The sequence below is a fragment of the Capra hircus genome, chromosome 22, assembly GCF_001704415.2.
Source record: "Capra hircus breed San Clemente chromosome 22, ASM170441v1, whole genome shotgun sequence".
NCBI classification, from domain to species: Eukaryota; Metazoa; Chordata; class Mammalia; order Artiodactyla; family Bovidae; genus Capra; species Capra hircus.
The window spans coordinates 52,893,371-52,917,997 of record NC_030829.1 but is presented as its reverse complement, the minus strand read 5'-3'; the positions used below and the strand labels follow the sequence as shown (position 1 = coordinate 52,917,997).

The window sequence follows — 24,627 nt, the reverse complement described above, 5'->3', positions numbered from 1 at the left end:
AAGGGCTTGCCAATATGAGTGGGAGAATTGGCTTATGTTTGTGCAGCTGAACATTTGAGGTCCGTGAGTTTAGTCTGAAGAGCTGAAAATACTGACCTCAACTGATTCCCTTCTTTCCTTTCTGACATCTGGGACTGTCTTTTGTCTCCCTTGAAACTCTTTTACCTAAGGGAATTTTTCACAAAGGTGCAAATGGTGCAAGTTTTTGTGTGGACAGATGTTTTCAGTTCCCTTGGGTAAATACCTAGGAGTAGAACTGGAGAGTCATATGTCAATTCTATGTTTAACTTTTTCAGGAACTGCCAGGCTGTTTTCCAAAGCACTTGCACCATTTCACATTCCCATCTGCAGTGTCTCAGGGTCCCAGTAGCTCCACGTACTCACTGACATGGTTAGTATCTCCCTTTGTATCACAGCCATCGCAGTGGGTGTGAAGGGAGTCTTGTGGTTTGCATTTCCCTGGTAGCTAGTGATGCTGAACATCTTTTTATGTGCTTATTGGCCATTTGTATACCTTCTCGGGAGAAATGGCTATTCAGATTCTCTGCTCATTTTTTTAAATTGGGCTGTTTGTCTTTTTATTGTTGAGTTGTGGCAGTTCTTTACATATTTCAGATACTGGTCCTTTGCCAGATGTATGATTTGCAAAAAAAACTTCCTCTCGTCTTGTAGGTCACCCACCACGAGAAAAGCAGGAAACCTCTTCCTACTACATGGTCCCTGCAGTGTCCTCTCCGGAGAAAGGTTAACATGATGTTCATGTCAGAGGACAAATACTTAGAGGAATTCCATCGTACACCACAGAATTCACACACTGAAGGATGCACCCTGAGCTGAGAGGCAATAAGGTGATAGCTCACACAGCAGGTGATCAGTTTGGTTGGGTTCAGACCTCGAATTCCAACCTGCCCCCTGAGGTTGGGATTCAGGAAACAGATCCCTCTTGACTTGGCAGCACTATTCAGCTGCTCCACGGGCGCCACCTAGTGGCCACCTGGGACGGTGTGATGGTCCATCCGGGTGGTCGGTTCTAACAGACTTGGACATGCTGTTTAGGGTCAGATCCGAAGAGGTGCAGCTCGGGGATGAGCCCAGGAGTTCATAAGCAACCTTTCAGAGTTGTTCTCCAGAGCCCCTCCCTCTTGGTGATCTCTCTGGTCCTTCCAGATTCCTGGGGCTCACTTTTCAGTCCTCTGGTTGGAGACCTGAGACTTCAGCTGCCCTGCTTCACCGCGCATGTCCTACGACTGTACAGGTTCAAGCAGCAGGAGGACAGTGAGGGTGAAAACTCAATGAGAGTTTCCTCCACTCCCTGGGGACCGCAGTTTCTCTGATCAGAGAGGAAGGATCCTCTCTCTCATAGTCTGGGTGACTGACGTCCTCTACCACCCATCTTCTCCCCAACGCCCTTCACAGCTCCTGCTACACAGTCCTATGCAGGCTGAGGCATGAGACAGCGGAGAAAAGAAAAAGGTAAAAGAGAGGGATTTATCCCCCAGTCTCTGAGCACTGGGAGCCCCATTCTCACTCCTGGAGAAAAATTAAGTGCTTTGTCTTCAATTCTGGGTTTCAGGCTGCCTTGAGTCCAGGCTGGGGAATACTTGAGGGGGAAAAATGGGGAAGAGACCATAGGTTCTGTGCTACTTTGAATCCTGGTGTCCTTCCCTTCTTCTCTTGCAACTGTTTACTTTTCAGGGACTTCATATTGCTGTTCTGTGCAGTATGTCCTGGTTTTAAAGCTGCATTTAGGGGGAGGGATGGGTTAAGTGTGCTTGCTCATCTTGGGCTTCCCTGCTGACTCAGACAGTAAAGAATCTGCCTGTTCCATCTTACTCCAAACCAGAAATCTCTGCATTTAATTTTCCTTTCACCGCTTTCCTTACTCTGTTACCTTTAGCTCAGGAGCACTTTTTTTTTTTTTTAAGCCACACCTTGTGGCTTGTGGTATCTTAGTTCCCCAACCAGGGATTGAACCCACATCTTCTGCAGTGAAAGCATAGAATCCTAACCACTAGACCACTAGGGAATTCCCCTAAGCTGCAAAAGTCTTAAGGCTTTGACTTTTGACAACAAAGCTTTCATAAAGGAATGCCAAGCATCAGCTTGAAAATAAGAAATTAAAGACTATAGCCAGTAATGGAGAATACTTGTTAAAAGAGAAAGAATCAGGCGGCCTAGTTTCTTTGAGGAAATCTCTGCACATAATCCAAGTCTACAAATAAAAGCAAACCACAAGGGCAAAATAAAGTGAACTGCTTTTGAGTAGTGTAGACAGCCAGTCATCCAAGAATAACTAAAGCTGGAAGACTCGCTTCCTGTCCAGGGTGTGTGTTCTAGATCAGCCAGTCGTGGCTCCGATTCTTTTGTGGTATTTCTTTAATTTTCTTAGGTCAGTAAATCCACAAAAAGTAACCAGATCTGTACATTAATTTCTATGCATTTAGAGATATGTAATTAAAGTCCCTGAATTACAGAGATTGCCTCTTCTTGATGCCTTTGTGTTACATTTTTAAATAGTTGTAAACCTGGTGGCTCGGACAGTAAAGAATCTGCCTGCGATGTGGGAGACCCAGATTCAGTCCCTAGGTTAGGAAGATCCCTTGGAGAAGAGAATGGCCAACCCACTCCATTATTCTTGTTTGGAGAAGTCCGTGAACAGAGGAGCTTGGTGGGCTACAGTTCATGTGGTCACAAAGAGTTGGATACAACTGAGTGACTAACACTTTTCACTAAACCAACATTAGTCTCAGTATTTTGGTGGGAAAGAGTCTATCCTGATTGTCATCTAACCATGTTCATTATTTTCATTTTCTGCCAAGCAGAAAAAGAGGTGCTATCCTTCAACTAAGGGGGTTCAGAATGTGCCAGGATTTAAGTCAAAGTTTTGCCTGTCAGATGTTCTGCTTACAAATGTGCATAATGAAAACTAGAGACTCTACAAACAGTAAGTGGTGACTCTGTATGCTGGGCATCTACACTGTAACAAGCAGAGATCCTGGGAAGCGGAGGAACACCAGCTCCTGAGTCCCAGGTCCAGCCCAGCTGCTGGCATCCTGTGCAGGACAGGGCTGAAGTCCAGGGGCCCCTAGACAATTGAGCAGGTTTGACCTTAACCCAGGAGGTCATAGCCCCACGGGTGGGGCTTAGACTGGAAAAGTGGTTTTACGACAAGAGCCCATGAGTCATTCCATCCAGGGATAAAAAGCCATTTGGAGCCAGGGAGGGGATGGGGGAGCCAGAGAGGAGACAGATTCAAGGACGGACGCAGGTGCCACTTGCTTAGCAGCCTGAGGGGAATGAGAGTCCCCTGGCAAATTCACAAAGCTAATCTCTTCTTTGTACCATGACCTCCATCCAGTCCACTCTTTCAGGTAATTACATAAAATGCAATTTTCTAAGCATGAACTTTCTGCAGAGCTATAGAAATATCACCAAAGTATACTACACCAAAGGCTTCCCGGGTGGCTCAGTGGTAAAGAACCCACTATTCCTAGGTCGGGAATATCCCCTGGAGAAGGAAATGGTAACCTATTCCAGTATTCTTGCCTGGGGAATCCCATGGACAGAGGAGCCTGGCAGGCTACAGTCCATGGTGTTGCAAAGAGTTGGACACAACTGAGCTACTAAACAAAAGCAATACTACACCATAGCAGAAGAGAAAAATTAACCTCTGCAGGGTCCAGTCTGCAAACCCTGGACACAAAGAAAACGTTAACCTCTCAGAGAAAACACTACAACCAAGGAGACTCTCCTGAGGCAGCATAAGAAGGCAGAGCTTTAGGCTGGGCCCACAATGAACTTAACAGCAAGGATTCGTGGTTCCAAGAGGACTCTCATGCCAGTTCTCTGCTGGAGAGCTGGCTTCACAAGGTGAGCACAGAATCACGAGAACAAGTCTCCCTAGATTTGGCCACAGTGTCTACAACCACGGAGCATCTTCCAAAGAAGAAAATACTTGGGACTGTGAGAGGGGAGGGATCCACTGTGTCCCTCACTACGACAGAAAAGGACACAGGTACAAAGTGTGGACAAGTTCACTCCCCTCCAGTGTTTCAGGCCCTGAGGGACAATGTCAACCTTCAGAGACGCTCAAAGTTTGGATTCACAGTGGAAACAAATCTTTTTTTTTTTTTTTTTCCGGGGAAAACCATTTGCTTTACTGCAAGATCAGCATCAGCAAACTTTTAGTAAAGGGCAAGATAGTAAATATTTTATGAAACTACTTATATAACAAAAGAGAAAATGCCTGGTCTTCCTGCTTGTCTGGCATGGGCCTGCCCAAGCAACGAGCTCGCATCTATGCTTCGGCCCAGTTGCTGCCCACTGGACACATTCTTAGGACCAGAGCGAGCAACAGACCCAAGAGGAAAAGGCAGGCCACGAACATGACAGGGGAGGGGGACCGGCTACAGTCAGCTTTGCTCTCTTCCCCAGTGATGCCTGTGTGTCCTCCCCTCCCACTCATCTCAAGCTGGACAGCAGGCTGAAGGTCAGTGACACCCTAACCCTAACTCACCAACTCTCGAGCAGAGAGTCAGTCGACTGCTTGGGGCCTGGCAGTCTCAAATATGTGAATGGCAACCAGTGTGGGCCCTGGGCAGCACTGAGATATGGCTGGCCAGGTAGACAGGTGCTGAGAGTCTAGGGGGAATGGGAAAAAAGGGCTCCAGTTTGGTCTCCACGGCTCACGTTGCCCTGGCAGTGCCCCTGTGCCCAGCTTGTGGGTGGTCCTTTGCCGACCCCAGCTTTCGTGAACAGTAAGAGAGAGCAGCTTTCGTTCCCCCAGGCTGCTGACTGAGTGCCACCTGCTCCCCTGCCCTGAATTGGCCTCCTCTCTGCTCCCTGAATGGCTTTGTTTTTCCTGGACACAAAGTTCTAGTGGATGTGAGAGCTCTAAATTACACGCACAAATGCGTCGACTTTCTTCTTTTTAAAAAGCTAGAGCTTAATTCCTCTCTCCTTGACCTTGGGGTGGACTTATAGACTCACTTCTAATGACTGTAATGTGGTAAAAGTGATGTGTGACTTCTGACATGAGTTATCACCCTCTCTCTCAGTTCACTCACTCTAGGGAAAGCCTGCCACCATGTCCCGAGGGTACTCAGCAGCCCTATGGAGAAATTCTGTGTGAGAAATTTCGTGAGAGAAACTGAGGACTCCTGCCAATAGCCACGTGAGTGGAAGCTGTCTTAGCAGCAAATCCTCAAGTCTTCGTCAAGCCTCCAGATGACCGTAGCCCTGGCCAAAATCTAGACTTCATGAGAGACCCTGAGCCAGAATCATTCAGCTAAGGCACTCCTGGTTTTGGACCCTTCAAAAGTATGGGAAAATAAATGTTTATCCTTTTAAATGTTGGGATCATTTTTATACAGCAATAAATAAATGGTAAAATAGTAAAAAGGAGGCACTTATAAAAATCAATCTTAATTTATAGTGACATCTGGTGCCTACGCTTCCTTGACATATCCACGTCTCACACATATCTCAAAAGAAACACAATTCCCTCCAAACTTACTCATCTAGAATCTATCCATCCCTCCAAACTTACTCATCTAGAATCTATCCATCCCTGGCTGCCTTAATTCCCCAGCTTGACAATGACTTCATATTTATCTGGAGGTCATTTCTTTATGCTGTTTCCTCACCCTGATCACCCACTATGAAGACGTGCACACACACACAAACACACACACATCCAATCTACCCTGTAGGTCTTAGAGGGCGTGCGTTTCTCACCACCAATCCATGCCGCATCTGGCCCCAGTTGTGCAAAAGCCGCACAGCTGGTCTCCTGAATTCCTACTCACCCGCGTCCAATCTATTTGATACACAGTGGTGAGCATCACCATCTGAGGAGAACCAGAGCATGCTGCCACCTGGCCCAAGTCCTCCAGAGAAGGCTGAGAGGGAGACCCCAGCTCCTCACAGGGCCCAATAAGACCCTGGCGTGACCTCCCCTCAGCCAGACCCCCCACTAGCCCCCACTGCTCTGCTGCTCAGAGCCTGTCCACCCCCTGCTTCGACCCCCTCAGATGGCACATGCGGCTCCCTCTGCCTAGACGTTTCCCCCGTCCAAACAACTCCCCCTACCCCTACGCCCCGGACTCAGCTTCTGCTGTTCTCCCCTTAGCGCTGTTCTCCCCTTAGCATGGCCTCTTTGTCTAAGGCACAGCCCCCTGCTGTTCTGTCTCTGACTGTTCCTTCCTTACTTCACAGCATATCGTACAAGTTGAATCATCCGACCGTTTGTTCAACTATACTTTATCTGCCCGTCGACTGACAGAAACATGGTTTACTGACAGGAGCTGCCACCCAAGGGGCTCCAGATTGGGGCTCAGAGCCTGACCCTTCAAGTCAGCCCTTGACGCTAAGCCACAGACACAGTAACAGACGCAGGAACTAGAGAGGGCTACAGGCGCCAGGCTCCTGCTTCTGGATCTCAACACAGAAACCCTGGGTATGCAGCCTGTTTACTTGCTGTGTATTTCTGCTCGTTGATTCCCAGGAACCCTAAATAACTGACATTTAGGGACACTCAGTAAATGTAGAAAGATGGACGTCCTTGCCTCTGAGCTCTCAATCTGGAGGGATGAACAGATGTTTAAAGGGATACATTTCAGTGCGGCGTGTGGACTCGACAACAGAGACTGAAGGAGCTGCTGCGGGAGCCAGAAGGGGACGGATGCCCTGAAGGATGTTTGGGAGGAGGGTGGATAGTCCCACAGGGACTGTGAGAGAGTGGAAAGGACTATTCTTCTGGGTTTAGTTGAATGGTTTTCCGTGCTCCCTCCCCAAGTCAGGTATATCAGAACCACTTTACAGAACCGTCCGCTATCCCGAGCCAAGGGGTGATGGAAGAACATGTCCTTTGGCCCAGAACTCTAGTCTCCACTTAGAGTCATAGGCCAGGGTTCCAGGTGGTAAGGGAGGCTTACGGGTCACCCAGTCTTCTCACTCTTCGTCAAATGACAGACTGGGCTGGAAGGCGGCAGGGCTTCATCTCAGAGAATTTAGAGTGGAGGGGATCTGGGGGAGTCTGGGAGGAGACTCAACCAACTCCACAATTCAGGTTCCAAGCCAGTCTTGATGCTGCCTCTGAAAGGCTTGGCGGGGGGACAGTACCAAACAGGGGAGGAGGGAGAAGGTGTCAGGGGTCACCTGGACCAGACACAGGGAGAGAGGGCTGGCTTGCCTCCTCCCCACCTGCCCCTCAGAGCCCCCAGGGACCCTCCCTTGCACTGACCGGCATCAGGCCTTCCATAGTGTTTATCCAGGTGTATCCTCTGTGTGCAGAAAACACCTATCATCAGCCTTGCTGGATCCAAGGGAATGACTATAACCAACAGCAACTTCCAGTGGGACCAGGGTACAGTGGGAGAATAATATGGCAGACTGGGGTCTTTAGTGGCTCACAAATTCTTTCCCATCCTCACATAAGGCCTGGACCCCAGAGTTGGCACACAGAGTGAGTTTTCTGATAGAAACAGTGGGGGAAATAGTGGCTAAATCTTCAAGCGAGGCCAGTCACAACAGTCACACTATTTCAGCCAAAGTCTAAATTAAGTCACGTTTTATGTCCCTTGATCAGCATTCCCCCCGGGGACACCCATTATTTTATGGTAATTTTTTAGGCTAGAAAATCTGGCCATGGGAGGCAGAGGCTCCAGGTAGGTTTGAGAGGACAGTCTCAGAGTCAGCCTGCAGGGCTGGAGTCCTGCATCCTGAGACGGTCACCTAACCTCTCTGAACCCTGGTGTTCTCATGCGGACACGCTGTAACAGCAGCACTGAGCTTATAGGATTAGTGGGAGGATCACGAGTGATCATTTGTGGCAAGTGCTTAAGACAGTACCTACCTAGTAAAGCTCAAAAAGCTGTCAGTTATTTAAAGAAAAGAAGAAATTAAGACAGACATTGTTCCCAGTTAAACATAAGATAAGCACAAGAGATACAATACGTGAGCATCTGGGGATTTTTCTCTATCAGCCATGGTAACAGAAGGTTCTTCGGGAGAACATCCAGCCTCTGAGTTAACAGAGAGGATCTGGTCATTAGAAGGGCCACCAAGACAGTGGAACTGCTTACAAAACTAGACAGTTCTCTGGGTTTCCAGCCACTTTCCCACCCTCACCCCCAGCCCCTTCTGCAGGACAGACTTCCCCAGCCACTTGATCATCCCCTCCCCGGCACTTAAGAAGCACAAACAAAGATGATTTATCTCCCCTCGACAGCACTTTGGACCAGCAGGCTTTGAGTTCACCCTTGGGCACAAGGGTGCCGCTGGGAGTAACTCACTAAGCAGGAGCAGGAATGTGCGGAGCCGGCGCCAGCAGACCCGCGCCTTGGACAGGCCGGCCCACAGGCTCTCCTTCAATTCCAGGCCGTGCGTAAAACGCAGATAGATGCGGAGTCTTTTGCCTGCATCCACATTCAAGCCTTGGCACAGCAGGAACAGACATAAACAAGGAGGCACTGCCCCCCACCCCCGACGTCCGCAGGTGCCACACACCCTCTCCCTCGCTTTCCCCACAGTTCCCCCCAGTTTCAGGAGCTGCGGCACACTGACCACCCCCCCCCCCACGCCCACCTACCCGTGATCACACTGCAAACCTGAACCCCTGCCGCGGCTCTGAGCGGAATCCGAGCCGGCCTGTTTACACCGCAGCAGCCACACGCTGCGGCCGGAAACGCTCCGACCACGGGAGCCTGCCCGCCTGTGCGCTAACGGGCTATATTTGTAAGCTGATAATATGATCTGTAGGACATGTGCTGATAAACTATCTATCTATTCTATGTGACTCAGCCCGGCATGAGACAAAACAGACTTGGGAGGGGAGGGTTTGGCACGGGGCAGCCGACAAGCTGGCCAATCTGAGCCCTACAACCCGGGATTATCTGCACCTCCCTCCAGTCGGCCTTGCCTTTTGACATTGGAAATCCTGAAGCGTGTTAAATAGAACAGGCCAAGTGAAGGCCAAGGGTGGGTGCCGCGTTCTTAGCCCGCTAAACTAGGAACCAAACAAAAAGCAGGATAAGAAAGCCATATAACCAAGGAAATGTAAGGGCTGGTCTCCCCTACCCCTCTTCCCGGGTATTTGAAGCAACAGATGTCCAAAATCTTGGTTTCACGTTACATTTTTTTCGTAATTTAATTAAGAAATTAATTTCCTAAAACATACGTCAGTTTAGGTTCTGTCTAGAGATTTTACTAATTTGGCAAATATGTCTTCCTGATATCCAACACTGGGACGATGTGATAGTCACTTAATAAGCAGTTATCATGTCCAAGACAACCTCTCTCAGTGCCCCTTCATGGCGACAGTTCCTCATACCCTTCACCCTAAAACAGCAAAACACCTTTGTCTAATATATACATAAGAACTCTAATTAGAAAATAGTTTGATTTCTGAGGGACTGTTTTCTATGGAACATTTTCTATTTATTGGCATTTTAATTAAGCTACCATTTTAAATGGTATACTAAGTTGACCTTGACATAGTCACTCAGTCCTGCCTGAGCTCAACGCCCTGGGTTCAGGAAGGCTGCACTAGTTATTGAATCCAAGTGATCTACCGATTATTAAGCCAGTTTTTCAAAGTTGTTTTGTCCAACTTTCTACTTCTTTTCTGCAGATCTGATTTACCTTTTCTATCATTACCGAAAGTGGAAACTACAATCGTAAAACTAACTGAAAGAAATCTCTCATACATACGTATTTTCTTCCACAGGGATTCATCTATTAATTTACCAAATATTTATTAAGTGCCTACTATATTCCTGGAAATATGTTTGGTATTAAGGATTTGGTAGTGAATTAAACAGGATCTTGCCCTTTGGAATATCACAGTTTGTTGGAAGAGTGTCCTCCAAACAAGCATTTAAATATCCAACGGTAAACTGTGGTTAATGCAATAAATCAAAAAAACTGAGTGTTATGAAAAAGAATAATGAAATAATCACTGATGATCTGATCTTTCATATCTGTCAGATTTCTTAGTTTGTAAAATTTCTGGGCGACACAGCAAAAAGATGGCCATGTGCATGCCAAGAAGAGAGGACTCAGAAGAAATCAAACCTCGTAATACCGTGATCTTGGACTTCTAGTCTCCAGAATTGTGAGGAAATCAATTTCTGTTGTTTAAGACCCTTTATCTCTGTATTTATTATGGCAGTGCTAGCTAATATAATAAGTAAATTTGTTAAGAGCATTGGATACAAGATCAATATAAAAATGAGTGCCACAGAAATGGAAGTAAAAGATACCATTCACTTTAACATTAAAAGAATAAATATTTAGGAATGATCCAACAAAACTGTATAACATCTCTATATAGAAATTATTAATAAAAATTTTCTTAAAGAAATTAAACAGCACCTAAACAGATCTTCATAGACTGGAAGACTCAATATGACACAGATAGTAATTCTAAAGGATCAATGTGCTTTTATCAAAATCCTGGCAGAAATTTTTAGAAATTTAGAAAATGTTCTAAAACTTCATTGGAAATGTAAAAGGTCAAGAATAGTTGCTATAAGCTGAAGTGTGGAAGGGAGATAACTTACTATGCTGAATATCAAGGACTTTTTAATTATAAAGCATAAAGCTACAGTATTAAAGACAGAAGGATATTGGTATAAGAAGAGAGAATAAGGCATTAGAAAAGAAAAAAAACCACTTCACACAAACACATGAACAACTGATTGCTAATGAAATAACATGATAGATCAGTGTTATAGGAATGATCTTTTCAATTAGTGGTGCTGCAATGGAATACTAGACAGCAATTGAATATGAACAAGCTTCTGCAAACAATATGGATTATTCTCACCAAAGAAGAGCAAAAAGAAGCAGATATACATGCACACTGATGGTTATAAAAAGGTCAAAACCATGGAAATCCAACCTCTGGGATTAGAAATTTAAAAAGTAAAAGTTCTGAGGAAGAGGGAGTGAGTGGTGGTTGTGAAAAAGCAGGAAGTGAACTTTTGGGGTTCTAGTAATATTCTTCTTCTTGACCTGGGTTTTGGTTCCATGGTTCTGAATTTGGAATAATTCACTAACCTGTAACCTTAATTACCTGTGGACTTTTATCAATGTAGAACATACTTCATTAAAAAAATTTTACCTATTCATCTTATATTGTTGTATCAAATTCTCACAAATTCAGTGGCTTAATAGAATATCATTTATTCACAGTTCCCGTACTTCAGATATCTATCCTGGATCAACTGAGTTTCCAGAGTGGGGAGCAACTCAAAGTGCCCAGGGTCATTTGCATACAGGAAATTTTCTCCCTGGAGCACTTTAACGGGTCTCTGATACAGCCTGGGTTTTGCACTTTGGCCTCCCTCCGTCCCTCCACTTGCATTTCATCCATTTCAAAACCATTAAGAGCTGTGAAGAATGTCTGAATGCAATCTGATACAAAATCCACTTAAGAAGCACTTTAAAATGAGATCCTCCACGTCTTGTGAAACCAAGTGGGACCCCAGCTCACCTTCCCAAGTCCCTTCAAAAAGTCTGTCTGCCCATCTATCTGTCTGTCTGTCCTTCCGGGGCCACTGACCTCGACCTGGTCAGGGGGCCATCAGGAAATGACGGCTCCTTCCCCATCAGCAGTTTTTTTGATAACACTAAAATGGTACTTGGAATACATTACTGGGCTCATCTTTTCTGGGGGAAGTGGGAAAGGAACAGGAGTCCAATCTAGGAGATCCTGTCTCCTCTAGTGTGCTCAGCAGAGTAACTATTTGACTAATTTGATTGAAAAGAGAAAAATTTTGGTGAGAATTCTAAACCATAGCCATGTTTAGAAGTCTAAATCAGAATTCCCCCTACCCTAACATGGTTTCTGGTAACTGCATCAAGACTATTTTGTCTTGTACATTGTGACCTCTCTTGAATAAGTTGCCCAGAATTCAGCACTGCTCAGAGTGGAGAAGGAAATAGCAACCCACTCCAGTGTTCTTGCCTGGAGAATCCCAGGGACGGGGGAGCCTGGTGGGCTGCCGTCTATGGGGTCGCACAGAGTCTGAAGCGACTTAGCAGCAGCAGCAGCAGCAGAGTACTTAAGATTCACTTATTTTTTCCTTCACTGTTGTCGGCAGGGAGTATTTTTTGTTGTATTTCCTAGCTCAGGCTAGGGGGCGCAAGTTGTTTTCCTTTGGAGCTTCTCAAAGACCTAGTCCACGCCCACCCCACCTTCTCATTTAGAAAGTAAGGCTGAAAGGTAACGTGTCAGCCACAGATGCGGCAGACGGAAAAAGATTTAGCCAAAAGGAAACCAGCACAGACAGACAGACAATGCTCTAGAGGTTGCAGAAGTGAGATTTCCAGAAGACTAGGTTTCTGGATCCCCTGGTGTGGGGGGATCGGCATAAGGAGAGGGGCTGGTGAAAGACAAGGAAACTGGTAGTTAACAACAGAGTTAACAAAATGAGGGAAACTCCAGTTCAAATGCCCTCTCAGCACCACCTGCCAGTTCATAGGAAAAGAAATACAAGCATCTGGTAAACAACAATGCAAATCCAAACAACAAGAGGATACTATTTTCACAAACAGATTCAGCAAAAATTAAGATACTTGTTGTGGGATTTCCCTGGCGGTCCAGGGGTTAAGACACTGTGCTTCTGCTGCAGGGGGTGTGGGTTTGAGCCTCAGTCAGGAAGCAGATCCTGCAAACCAGGTGGCGCTAGTCATTAAGTACTCACCTGTCAATGCAGGACATGTAAGAGACCTGGGTTCAATCCCTGGGTCAGGAAGATCCCCTGGAGGAGTGCATGGCAATCCACTCCAGTAGTCCTGCCTGGAGAATCCTGTGGACAGAGGGGCCTGGCAGGCTATGGTCCATTGGGCTGCAAAGAGTCGGACACAACTGAAGCGACTTAGCACCCTCGCACAAGATGCTTGTTTCAGCCAGCTGTGAAGGACCTGGGGATATGTGGGGAAGGGAAGGAAAGGGAGGGAGAGGAAACCAGCGCAACCTTCTTGGAAAATAAATTTGGAAATGTTCTCCCTTTAACCAAACAATTCCAATGTTAGAAGTTTACTGGCTAGAAATATTCCCCAAAAGTCACCAGGATATACATTCAAGGGAGCTCACTGTAAATGTAGAAACACAGCAAGCATTTCTTGATGAGATAGTTTATGTCTATATAGAAATTGATATGATATACCCTCCACCCCGCGCATGTACACACACACACAAGGAGTCTCCTCCTAAGGCCTTCTCTGTCCCTCTTACCCAATTTCTACAACAGTATAGCATTAAATTGGCTCATTTGAACAATCTTCCCCTCTGAGACTGCAGAGATTTGGGAGCAAGAAACTATTCTTCTGAACCCCACACAGAGGTCTGTGCAAATACAGAAGAGGTTTCCGGTGGCTATTTGCTAAGTTAGCTGGTAAAAAGAGGAAGCCATGTACTTGTTGATGAACGGGTAAGGGCTCCACTCCTGCCAGAGCGTCACTTGGGTTTTATCAGAAGCCGCTGGGTGCTGAGCTTGGTAGCTTCTACATCCCTCAGCTGAAGTTCCCCAGCCTGACTCATTGTTCTTCTGGCCTGAGGAGACAATGACAGAGGGGCCACACAACTGTCCCTAGGAGTCCTGTGAAAAAGTAGGCTTTGACCTTAAACCTCATCATTGTGCTGCAGAAATGGCTATTCTTTTTATTAACTATTTGAGCTTCCCTGGCGGCTCAGATGGTAAAGCGTCTGCCTGCAATAAGGGAGACCCGGATTCGATCCCTGGGTTGGGAAGATCTCCTGGAGAAGGAAATGGCAACCCACTCCAGTATTCCTGCCTGGAGAACCCCAGGGACAGAGGAGTCTGGTAGGCTACAGTCCATGGGGTCGCAAAGAGTCGGACACGACTGAGCAACTTCACTTCAGTTAAGGTTTCATTCTAAACGGTCTCAACCACTGAAACGTTGAATTGAACTTTTAAAGCTAAAAACTTATCCTACCTCCAAAGGTGTTTTCTTCCTTGAAACTGAGACAGACACTGGAAATCTCTGTTGGAATTATTATTATTATTATTTTGCTTTGACTACTCTTGGTTGATTGGTTTTAAGTCAAATTCTTACTTGTATATTTTAAACACACACAACTCTCTTTTGCCCCAGTTTTCAACGCAAGACAACTCAAAGTGTTGTCGAACCCAAGTTCACGTGCCCAATACACGTTTAGGTTTGTTTGGCCTCCTTGTGCACCGGCACAGTGACTTGGGTTGGACGACAAGAGGGCAGTAGTGAACCATCCTGAGACCAAGGCCATCTGGCGCTGACAGAGAATGTGGGCTGCCAGTGACTGGGAACCCCCATTCCAGGATCTCCTAACCCCGGACCCTCCATGGGTCTCTAACACAGTAATTACTGGCCAGAGGCTGGGTGGCCTCTGTCAGTTTCAGCAGTGACCGAGCAGAGGTGTGCAGTGACTGTCTCAGAGATGTCAATCAACTCCCCACCCAGAGACAGCAGCACAACCACAATCATGACTGTCCTTTCTCCCTCACTGAGCAGTGGGGTCACCTTTCATCACTGTGTCCCCAGAGCCCAGCCTTTGACCAGCAACACGGTAGCCTCATTAAATACTTTTTGAATGAACAGCCTATGGGTCCCCAGCCCAACACCAAATATCTAGCCACTCAAACACTTCAGCCCTCCCCTCCCCTTATCCTCTTCCTATCTTAAAACTTAGCCCAGATTCTGTCTGCTGCATACACTAGACTTTCTCTGCCCTCTGTCCCTCTGGGGAACACAGATCTTTTCAGTGAGCTCCAGTTTTGGGGTATGCAGAGATCCTGTGTGGGCTGCAGGCTGAACTCACACCAGTCATGCAAACGTCACCAGACTCAGGGCCTTGATTCTCTCCTGAAAATGAAGAGGTGATTTCCAGGGGTTCTATTCCAAGTCCCAAAAGTTCCACAAGAGCCCCTTCAAACAAGGAAGTGTCAGGGCAGGGGTGGTGTCCCTCTGCCAGTTCTGCCACAGACCTGCCCAGCCTTTGTGGAAAAGACCTATAAGTCCACAGATGGGAGCCATTGTTTCATCCAAAAAATGAGACTAACGTTGCCAGTGCTGTTATCTGCTTAGCACATTGGATTGTTGAAGACTGGGAAGCGCGAGGTGTGCTGAGAATGTACTGTTCTTTCTTTAAGCCTCCGTGCAGCTCCTGAGTTAGATGGTTAGCCTTCTCTTCTGCACTGCCCTCCTCCACATCCAGCTTCTAGAGCTTCAGGCCAAGTTCCTCATTCCCTCGGAATCTCAGAGTGACACATGAAACAAGTTGGAAGGCCACACAGGGAGCTGAAGCACTGCAGGAATTAGTCAGCCACTGTGGAGTAACTACCAGCTTTAAGTAAACAGGCTGCATCCCATTCCGCCATTGCTCTGATGGGGACCTACCTTCCAATAAAAATCATTTAAAATTTAATTCCCCCAAGAATTAAACCGCTGGTGTAGAAGCAAATAACCACTCTTCTTCAGCACCTGTGGACTCGTTCACACAGGTAGACAGGGATGCTGAAATGGTCTCAGATGCTGTGATTTGTTCTGCTGCGGGAAGGGGGCAGAGCATAGTCCTTAAAGAATGACACAGCCATTGACAAAAACTGCAGACATCAGAAACTGGCTAGAGCTGACTAGGCCCAAGATGGTGGAAGATTTGACTTCCAGTAGCCTCAGTATGCAATGGCACCCCACTCCAGTACTCTTGCCTGGAAAATCCCATGGACGGAGGAGCCTGGTGGGCTGCAGTCCATGGGGTTGCAAAGAGTCAGACACGACTGAGTGACTTCCCTTTCACTTTCACTTTCACACATTGGAGAAGGAAATGGGAACCCACTCCAGTATTCTTGCCTGGAGAATCCCAGGGACAGGGAAGCCTGGTGGGCTGCCGTCTTTGGGGTCGCACAGAGTTGGACATAACTGAAGTGACTTAGCAGCAGCAGCAGCAGCATCCTCATTATGAGCTCATTGAAATATATTAGCATATGCAAAATGACACATCCAGTGGCACCATGACTGTTCTGAGAGGGAAAGCCAAAAAGGAGGCAGTGGTCTAATTCCTCAAAATAGATGAAATAATCCTCCCACTAACCACCCAACAATTCAGTGCCGCTCTTGCCTTCTGAGATGGACCGCATTCTGCCTGTGGAATGTGTATTTCTGCTTTCACTTTACTATGGCTCACTCTTGAATTCCTACCTACTCAAAGCCAAGCACTTTCACTTGGTGGCCCATCCCAGGAACTCACCTGAGACCTGGGGCATGACCATCCTTTCAGGCTCCATTATCCTGCAGCTTCATTACAAAGTATATTAATAAATCTATACTTCTTACCCATCACTTTGCCTCTTACTGAATTCCTTCTGCACCAAGACAAAAAGAACCTGAATTTCATTAAGTCCTCAGAAGAGTGGGGCCATTTTAGTACTAGATAAAAGTTTCACATTTGTGTGCCTGGCAATATTAGGTAAGTGCAGGGCTTTCACTTTAGAAATTAGGCATAGATGATTTTTAGAAACTACTCCTGACTTTAGGGGCTTCCCTGGTGGCTCAGACAGTAAAGAATCTGCCTGCAATGCAGGGGACTCAGGTTTAATCCCTGGGTCAGGAAGATTTCCTGGAGAAGGGAATGGTTACCCACTCCAGTATTCTTGCCTGGGAAATTCCATGGACCAAGGAGCCTGCCAGGCTATAGTCCATGGGGTCGCAAAAAGTCGGACACAAATGGGCGATTAACACTTTCACTTTCACTCATGACTTAGGATGTATTTAATAACAAATTAAATTATCTGGAGCCTCAGGTATTAGATGAAAGTGTTACCAAATCCATCTCAGCAGCTCTTTGCTCTAGAGTCCAATACTGAGAGACAGTGTTAGGTAAAAGGAAAGATAACCTTATTAAGGAAGCCAGCAACCCTGGAGAGACAGAGACTCGTGTCACAAAGAACCAAATCCCCAGGTTTGCTCAGAGATTACCCAGGGAAAAAAAGAAAGGGGCTATGTGCAGGGCAGTCTTTTATATCCAGAGATGACTGTCCCCATCACAAGGTTCCAGGTAGCCACCAGGTCTTGCTTGCGGTTGGAACAAATCTTTGGTCAGCTAGTACTGGAGAGTAGGGAATAGAAGTGAGACCTATAGAAAAACTAATCTTCAATCTTGATATGCATCAACAGCTTTCTCTATCTGCAGCAAGCTAAGCCAAGCTAATGGTAGAAGTCAGGCATAGTGAAAAATGAAGAAATAGATTTGGAGGAGTTCCCTGATGGTTCAGTGGTTAGAACTTCATACTCCTACTGTTGGGGCACAGGATTGATCTCTGATCAGGAACTAAGGCCCAAAAGCTACTCAGTGCAGCCCAAGAAAAGAAAGAAAAAGAAATAGACTTGGAATGCTGAGTTGCTGACAGTCCCTAGTTAGAGTCTTAATTCCTCAGTGACAACCCCCACTGTCAGATTTTCCTTCCATGTCCAGGGGAAAAGGGTGAAGAAGTCTTCTGTAATTTCAAGCTGTACATGAGCAACAAAGAATTGTTAGAGTGGAAGGATCTGACATGGTATAAGAAATATTCTCTGCTTCCCTCACATACTCACTGAGACTCCAAAAGATGCATCTCTTTAGTAACATTTTAAGTAATCATTTCGCAAAGACTCATCATGCCAATTATGATCCCCTTGACTAGAAGATAAAATTCCAATTAAAGGATTCCTTCAAGCATGGACCCACTTCCAGAGGAAATTCAAGAAAGTAGGTTAGTAAACCCTCATCCACTTTGAAATAGGGAAGTATTGTGGGCTAAGGTCTGTTGGAGCCAAGTAGCAGGTTGTGTCAGCATCATATTGATTGTTTCAAGCCCAGTTAATCTTCAACTCCAGGGTCAGTTTTTTTGCCCCATTCTCTTGAGGCTAATTCTTGGAATCGTGCTGGCCAGACACAGCGCTTCCCTGGTAGCTCAGCTGGTAAAGAATCCACCTGTAATGTGGGTGACCTGGGTTCAATCCCCGGGTTGGGAAGATCCCCTGGAGAAGGGTACTGCTACTCACTCCAGTATTCTGGCCTGGAGAAGTGCATGGACTGTATGGACTATGGGGTCACAAAGAGTCTGACACGACTGAGCCACTTTCACTTTCAGAGAATCAGTGCTGCTCAAGATGGAGCAGCTTACGTCATGGCTAGAATCTGGTCATCGTGCAGTTAGCCTTTTCCCTTTGGTGGCAGTTTTGGCATCTGCAGCACAGCTCAGGAATGTGCACCAGACACTTATCTGCCTCCTTCAGGGAGGAACTAAAGATTCTGTGACTCTATTGTCCTGATCATTAACTGCTTGAGCCTGCTCCTGTGTGACTAACAGGAGACAAGGGACACGGAGGCACTTTTTATACCTGGGAGGGCCCCAAAGAGTCCTGCTCTGTTTCAAGAGGCCTCAGGGCTCAGGGACAGGCCTCTCCAGCAGCAGCGTCTGGAGCTTACTGAAATTACCAAATAAATACTTTTAGGGTAATAGAGGACACAGCTAAATCGGGTTAATTCCGGTGTCGTGGTGGGGAGGGAGGACACGGCAGACTAAGGGGAATGACGAGACTGCACATTGAGCCCGGGGAGACTGCTAAAATGCAATGGCACCCAGTGGCAATGCTGAGATGCCCTCCCAGGCTGGACGGCCGTGTTTCTACATCCTTTTCCTGGAGCAGGCCTGGCACCCCTTGTGTAGACCGCTAGCGGCTGCACCCCGGCCTTCGGTCCACCAGGAAGGCGCAGGCCCCGTCCGCCTCGCTGCCCGCCTCCCCTAGCCCACCCACCCGCCTGGCGCCGGCTGTGCTTCCTTCCAGCCTCGCTTGCAATTCAGGTGCGCCTGGAATTTACACCCATTCACTCCAGCGGGGGCAGGAACCCCTTCCTGACCCTGAACTTCTGTCCTAACCCTAACTTTCCCTGAGTCCTCACCTTTCCCTCCCACCCCCGGAGACACACCCTTCTCGAGCACGGGCTCAACACACCTTTCCTGGGAAAACCAAAAATGGAAGCAAATTTCAGGAAATAAAACTTATAAAACATCAGCTCCTTAGGAGACCCAAACTTGGTGTTTCGGTTTTCCTGATTAAAGCAATACTTTCCCGCCACCTCGATACAGAAATTGGTTTGCCCTTTTTTTTTTAACAGCAAATCTGATATTTTTAACCCGAAACTAATGATACAGACATTAGGGCTAATTAGCAACAGTTTTACAAGAATGGCCTTTTCCATTCTCTCTTTGTTTGGCCGCCTCGCAGCCTCTCACCTCCACCCCGGAGTGTTTAAGCATTGTAATGCGAACAGGCCGCGCCTCCCCGCCCACCAGAGGGTTGTCCCCACAACCCCAGGGCTTGCGACTGAGGAAGGCGAATCTCCCTGAAGGTTATAGTCCAAGCGTTTGTTAGGACAGACCCGTGAGGGGTCCCCTAGTTTCGCCGGACGGCCCGACTTCTGCTTCTAAGAACTTTGGGGGAAAGCATATTTCTCACCTGGGATATTTTTCTTTTAAAATGCTCTTTTTCACGTCAAGAAATTAACATTTTCCTTTGGGTGTTTTGGCAATGACTGTGAATTAAAGCCGGGTTAATATTTTTTTCCTTCTAAATTGTTAGGGGCCACAGACCAGAGGAAGATGGAGCGCTTCTCTTACAGGTATGAAAACCGATCTTGAGTGTGAACTTTTTATTACTAGAGTTTGCCAGCTTGGGAAACGTGTTCTGTACCTCTGCATTGTTCTACTTCATCTCATTCAAACCTTAAAGAGCTGCCAACAGTGCTGCTGTTTTTCCAAAAGTCCTGGAACTTAAAGTTGCATCTACCTTTTTTACTGGCTTTTAACATCTTCAGTCAGGTTACTGGCTCTGCCTATGACATGACTAGTGGTTTCCTCCTCTTCTGTAAGAACAGGTCAACATTACAACGAAATTTAAAATATACTTCTGAGAAGGTTGAAGTTATAGACAGGTTTTCAATATTTGGAAACCGTTAAGAATAATGGGAAATGTTTTTTAACCTTGAACATCTTTTAAAAGACTGGTGTAAATGAAATAGTTTGTGAAATGTGATTCGTCAATGACATTGAATGTCATCCAGCCATTTAAAATTACTATGAAAACTAGGTGCAGGAGAAAAATATGTGATATAGAAGGCAGAAGACACTTAAAATTATATGCATGTGAGGATACATATTGGAAAGAGCTGGAAATTAGTTGGACTTTATTCTCATCATCTTTCTTTGGGTTGTTATATAAATCAATCATTTAAAAAGAAAGGGGTGGGGGGAGGAAAGTGGTGCTCTAGGATTTCTCTCCCTAGTGGCCTGTGGTGTTAACTCAAAGGGATTTTATTTGCTTTGTTTTGCTAATGGAGGTCTGATTTCCTCTTCCTAGTGTGATTTTGATCCTGGCCTTTTCCAGAGCACTTGAACTGGGATTAGTCGCTGGTAAGAGACTTTGTTCTTTTGATCACTGGCAATTTTCAAGTGGCTGGAACATAGACTCAAGGAGTTAATTTTGTCATTCAGGATTGGGCGGCCTTGAACTTGCCCGTCTGTCACAGGGAGAGCTGGCCTTCAGAGATGATGGCCTTTGGTCCCAAGAGGAGCCTGCAATTCGTCACCAGCCTTCCCAGTTTGTAGCATCCATGGGAATCCAAAAGAGTAAGACGTACCCGCCTTAGATGTACAGTGTGGTATCTTTATCGTGGTCCTTTATGTGTTTTCTGAGTATCTTTTTGACACTTTCACCTAAAAGAGTGATTCTGGAGCTGGGTAGAGGGATAGCTGGACTGGGTTTGATTCTGGGGACAATACAGGCATGCACTTCACACTGCCCTCCACCCCACCACAGAACAGTTTCTCTCGCAGAACACAAGTTTCCCTCACCTGATCCCACCATGCTGGGGATTCCAGGTACCACCACTGGCTTGGGCATGAAAAAAGATTTCTCTGCTCAAAAGCACAGGTAGCCAAAGGAACACTAAAAAGCAGAGTCTTATTCAGTGAGATTTACAATGTTTAGACATCTGCAAACACTTTGGGGAGATTAAGTCCTTACTGCCATATTAACCTTTTAAGAGAACTTTTCAGTCCCTCCACCCCTCTAAGCCACCTCTTCTTACATTTCAGGTAAGGAGCTGAACAGAACCTGCTGTTTGAATGGGGGAACCTGCATGCTGGGGTCCTTTTGTGCCTGCCCTCCCTCTTTCTATGGACGCAACTGTGAGCATGACTCTCGCAAAGAGTAAGTCCTTGAAAAAGGGGCTGGGGGCGGAGAGGGGAGGAGAAGTGGGGATTTAAAATCTGCATGTCCATTCATCCTCAGGAACTGTGGGTCTGTGCCCCATGACACCTGGCTGCCCAGGAAGTGTTCCATGTGTAAATGCTGGCATGGCCAGCTTCGCTGCTTTCCTCAGTCATTCCTACCTGGTTGTGGTAAGCAGAGGGTCTCCTCTTTTGCCCTCTCCGGTTAGTTAGTGGCCTGTGGACACTTAGTTACTAAGGGTCTTTCCTCTTACCACATGGCTTGCTGCAAGCTGTCAGTCAAAGGTCTGCTTGTAAAAGCATCGAGGACTCCAGATTGGATGTTCATCCTGGCACCCTTGATATTTACTTCCTCAGTATGTGGCTAGTTGTGCCACCTTTCAGGTGGAGAGTTACTTGAAGTCTACCTGACCCTTTATAGGATGTGAAACTCTGTAGAGGAAAATAAACAAGAAAAGTCTTGGCCTCTTAAATACCAAGAGATGCTCTCTGCTGTTCCTTTCTTTGGGCAGGGAGACCCAGACAGACTCCAGGGGGGCAGCTCAGTTAGTGCCCACCCCAGAGTGGGATTGCAAGTGAAGGCAGCCGTCTGCTAATTTGCAAGTGAAAGTCGCTCAGTCATGTCTGACTCTTTGTAACCCCATGGACTATACAGTCCATGGAATTTTCCAGGCCAGAATACTGGAGTGGGTAGCCTTTCCCTTCTCCAGGGGATCTTCCCAACCCAGGGATCGAACTCAGGTCTCCTGCATTGCAGGCGGATTCTTTACCAGCTGAGCCACAAGGGAAGCCCACAGTGGGGTTGGGAAAACCCAACTTCAAGTATTGGACTTAAATTCCATGGGAGGATCTAAGCCCCCTTCTCCTTTCGTAGGAGCTTTTTCATGGATGCTAAAAGGTCCCTGTACGGCACTCCCTGGTGATTGGTCTCAGAACCCTTTCACCTTATTGATTTTTACTGATTTGAGAAAAACAATGACAGGAAGGGCAGGGACATAAAGGAGAACAAGAGGAGAGGGTTTGCTCCCTACCCCAACCTAAGCCAGATTTCAGAGGCCACCCTAGTTCAGAAGCCTCTCCTAGTCCTGACCCTGCAGATGTTAGAAATTGAAAATATTCAACAAATTGAAAATGAAAACAAATGCTTCATTGAGTACAAGATGGGACACCGATCCAGGCAGGGATTGTCTTGTCTATTTACATTGGGTATCAGACCCAGGTGGGCTTTCCTGGTGGCTCACATGGTAAAGAATCCGTCTGCAATGCTGGAGATCTGGGTTTGATTCCTGGGTTGGGAAGATTTCCTGGAGAAGTCCATGGACAGAGGAGCCTGGCAGGCAGCAGTCCATGGGATTGCAAAAATTTGGACATGACTGAGTAACGAACACACTCACACAAATACACATAGACATCAGACCCAGGGTAGGTGATTGGAAGGTGTGGGTGGAATGGCTGGGTAGGTAGGTATCGTATTTTCTCCCCAGAACTTGGGACCTGAAATACGCTGCCTCCTTATCATCAGACCCCAACCAAGTTCTGCCACACGCCAACAATTATAGGCTTCACCAACAGGGTTAGATTTCCAGGTCTGAGAAAGGCCAAGTTACCAGTGGGCCTGTGGCATCTTCTGTCAAAATATTTTTTCAGGGGAGTCTGACTGCACGTAACTGGTAGGTACTGTTGATCCCATAAACACACTGTACTCAGTCTTGGACCCTAACTGCTTTGGGGCTCATGTGGATGAGTCACCCATGTGGGCAACAGGATAAAGTGCCAGAGGGATCTCCTTTAATGACCAAGTGTCTCTATCTTCCAGATGGCCATGTGATGGATGAGCACCTCACAGCTTCCAGGACTCCAGAATTAACACTGTCTGCATGTGCTCTTATGCTACCTGGCATCTGCCTTGCTATACAAAGTTATTATTAACCCACATTTCTTTTCAACATTTGTCATGCAGATTTCATGACCTGTAAAGGCTGTCTCTCTAATGTCTCAACTGAGAGATGATAATTTGTTAGTTGCCTTGAAATAGTGAATAGATTTCCCTGTGGTCCCTAAGATTTCCTTGAAGCGTCAATTACTTTCCTCTGCCCTGCCCTCTCCATAAAACTAGTTAAAAAAAAAAAAAAAGAGTAAGCCATCTCTTGTGCCCAACTCCTGTGTTTCTGATACATGTAACTGCCAAGGGCTTACAAATAATTTCCTTTAAACAGGTGAATTCTATATTCAGATTATTAAAGGTTACTCTCAATGTGGAACTGAGCATAAAGCTTTGAATGGAGTTGGTTGACATCAGTTAAGATAGTATCTTGGAAAGGAAGGACCTGTGAGGGGAGCAGAGGAGAAGGAAGGGGGCAGATATCCACGGTGAGAGACACGGTGCTGGAGTGATGGAGGTGTGCATATATCCTGGGTGACTAGGTAGAAAAGTGGGAGCAAATGGGAGAAATGTGAGAAAATAAAATGAATGTCTTGGTTGATTCGGTGGCTACAGAGAAGCAAGTTAAAAGGCTAAGTTGAAGGGCAAGTTTCTGTCATCTATAGGAAGCTGTACAAGACAAGGGCACCTGTTTTCTGAAGGATTTGTAAAAAGAATAAAAGTGAAAGTGAAGTTGCTCAGTCATGTCCGGCTTTTTGCGACCCCATGGACTGTAGCCTACCAGGCTCCTCCCTTCATGGGAGTCTGCAGGCAAGAGTACTGGAGTGGGTGGCCATTTCCTTCTCCAGGGGATCTTCCCGACCCAGGGATCGAACCCAGGTCTTTCTCCCGCATTCCAGGCAGACGCTTTAACCTCTGAGCCACTAGGGAAGCCCAGGGGAAAAGAATAAAGTCTCCTTTAAAAAAACTATCTAAATTCCCCTGAGATATAAAGATTGCTTAATACATTATGATTTCTCTATACTATGCAATTATTTCAATGGTGGTAAAAGAAAATGTTCACAGTATGTTTAGTTGTAAGCCAGTGATAAAACCATATATTGTAAAGCCAGTTTTAAAGATATGTATCTGTTCTGTCTAGTAAAAGTGGGAAGTACATTGACCAATGTGTGAACTGTGGTTATTTCTAGCTGGTGGCATTTTTCCTCTCACTTCTCTGTCTTCCGCAGTGAGGGTGTACTGTTTTTGTTCTCATATGGACCGTGATGACTACAACAGGCTTAAAGATAAGGGAACTGGACAGGCCAAGAGCTCAAGGTGGTGCCCAGTTTTGTTTGTGGCTTTGGTGTGTGTGCTCTGCTGTGAGGGACAAGATCTGTTTCCATTATTTACATACTGTTGGATCCATAATTTGTGGTTTTCCAAATGAATGCCCTACAGATGCAGAATTCCAGAAGAGTGGAATTT

The 24,627-nt window shown here is 46.3% G+C and overlaps 2 protein-coding genes across 3 annotated transcripts in view; one reads left to right on the top strand and one right to left on the bottom strand.

The window, feature by feature from the left end:
* LRRC2 (leucine rich repeat containing 2) overlaps nucleotides 1-8,709 on the bottom strand; it is a 39,108-nt gene extending 30,399 nt beyond the window's left edge. The window contains exon 1 of one of the 2 annotated variants that reach the window (XM_005696028.3): nucleotides 8,591-8,709. The gene's annotated coding sequence lies outside the window, so the exon portion shown is untranslated. The remainder of the gene's footprint in view (nucleotides 1-8,590) is intronic. The other variant, XM_018038403.1, reaches the window with a different exon arrangement.
* Nucleotides 19,650-23,207, top strand: TDGF1 (teratocarcinoma-derived growth factor 1). The gene is made up of 6 exons (XM_005696027.2): nucleotides 19,650-19,669; nucleotides 20,407-20,459; nucleotides 20,541-20,675; nucleotides 21,144-21,258; nucleotides 21,340-21,449; nucleotides 23,095-23,207. The coding sequence occupies exons 1-6, from the start codon at nucleotides 19,650-19,652 to the stop codon at nucleotides 23,205-23,207; spliced, it is 546 nt and encodes a 181-aa protein (XP_005696084.2).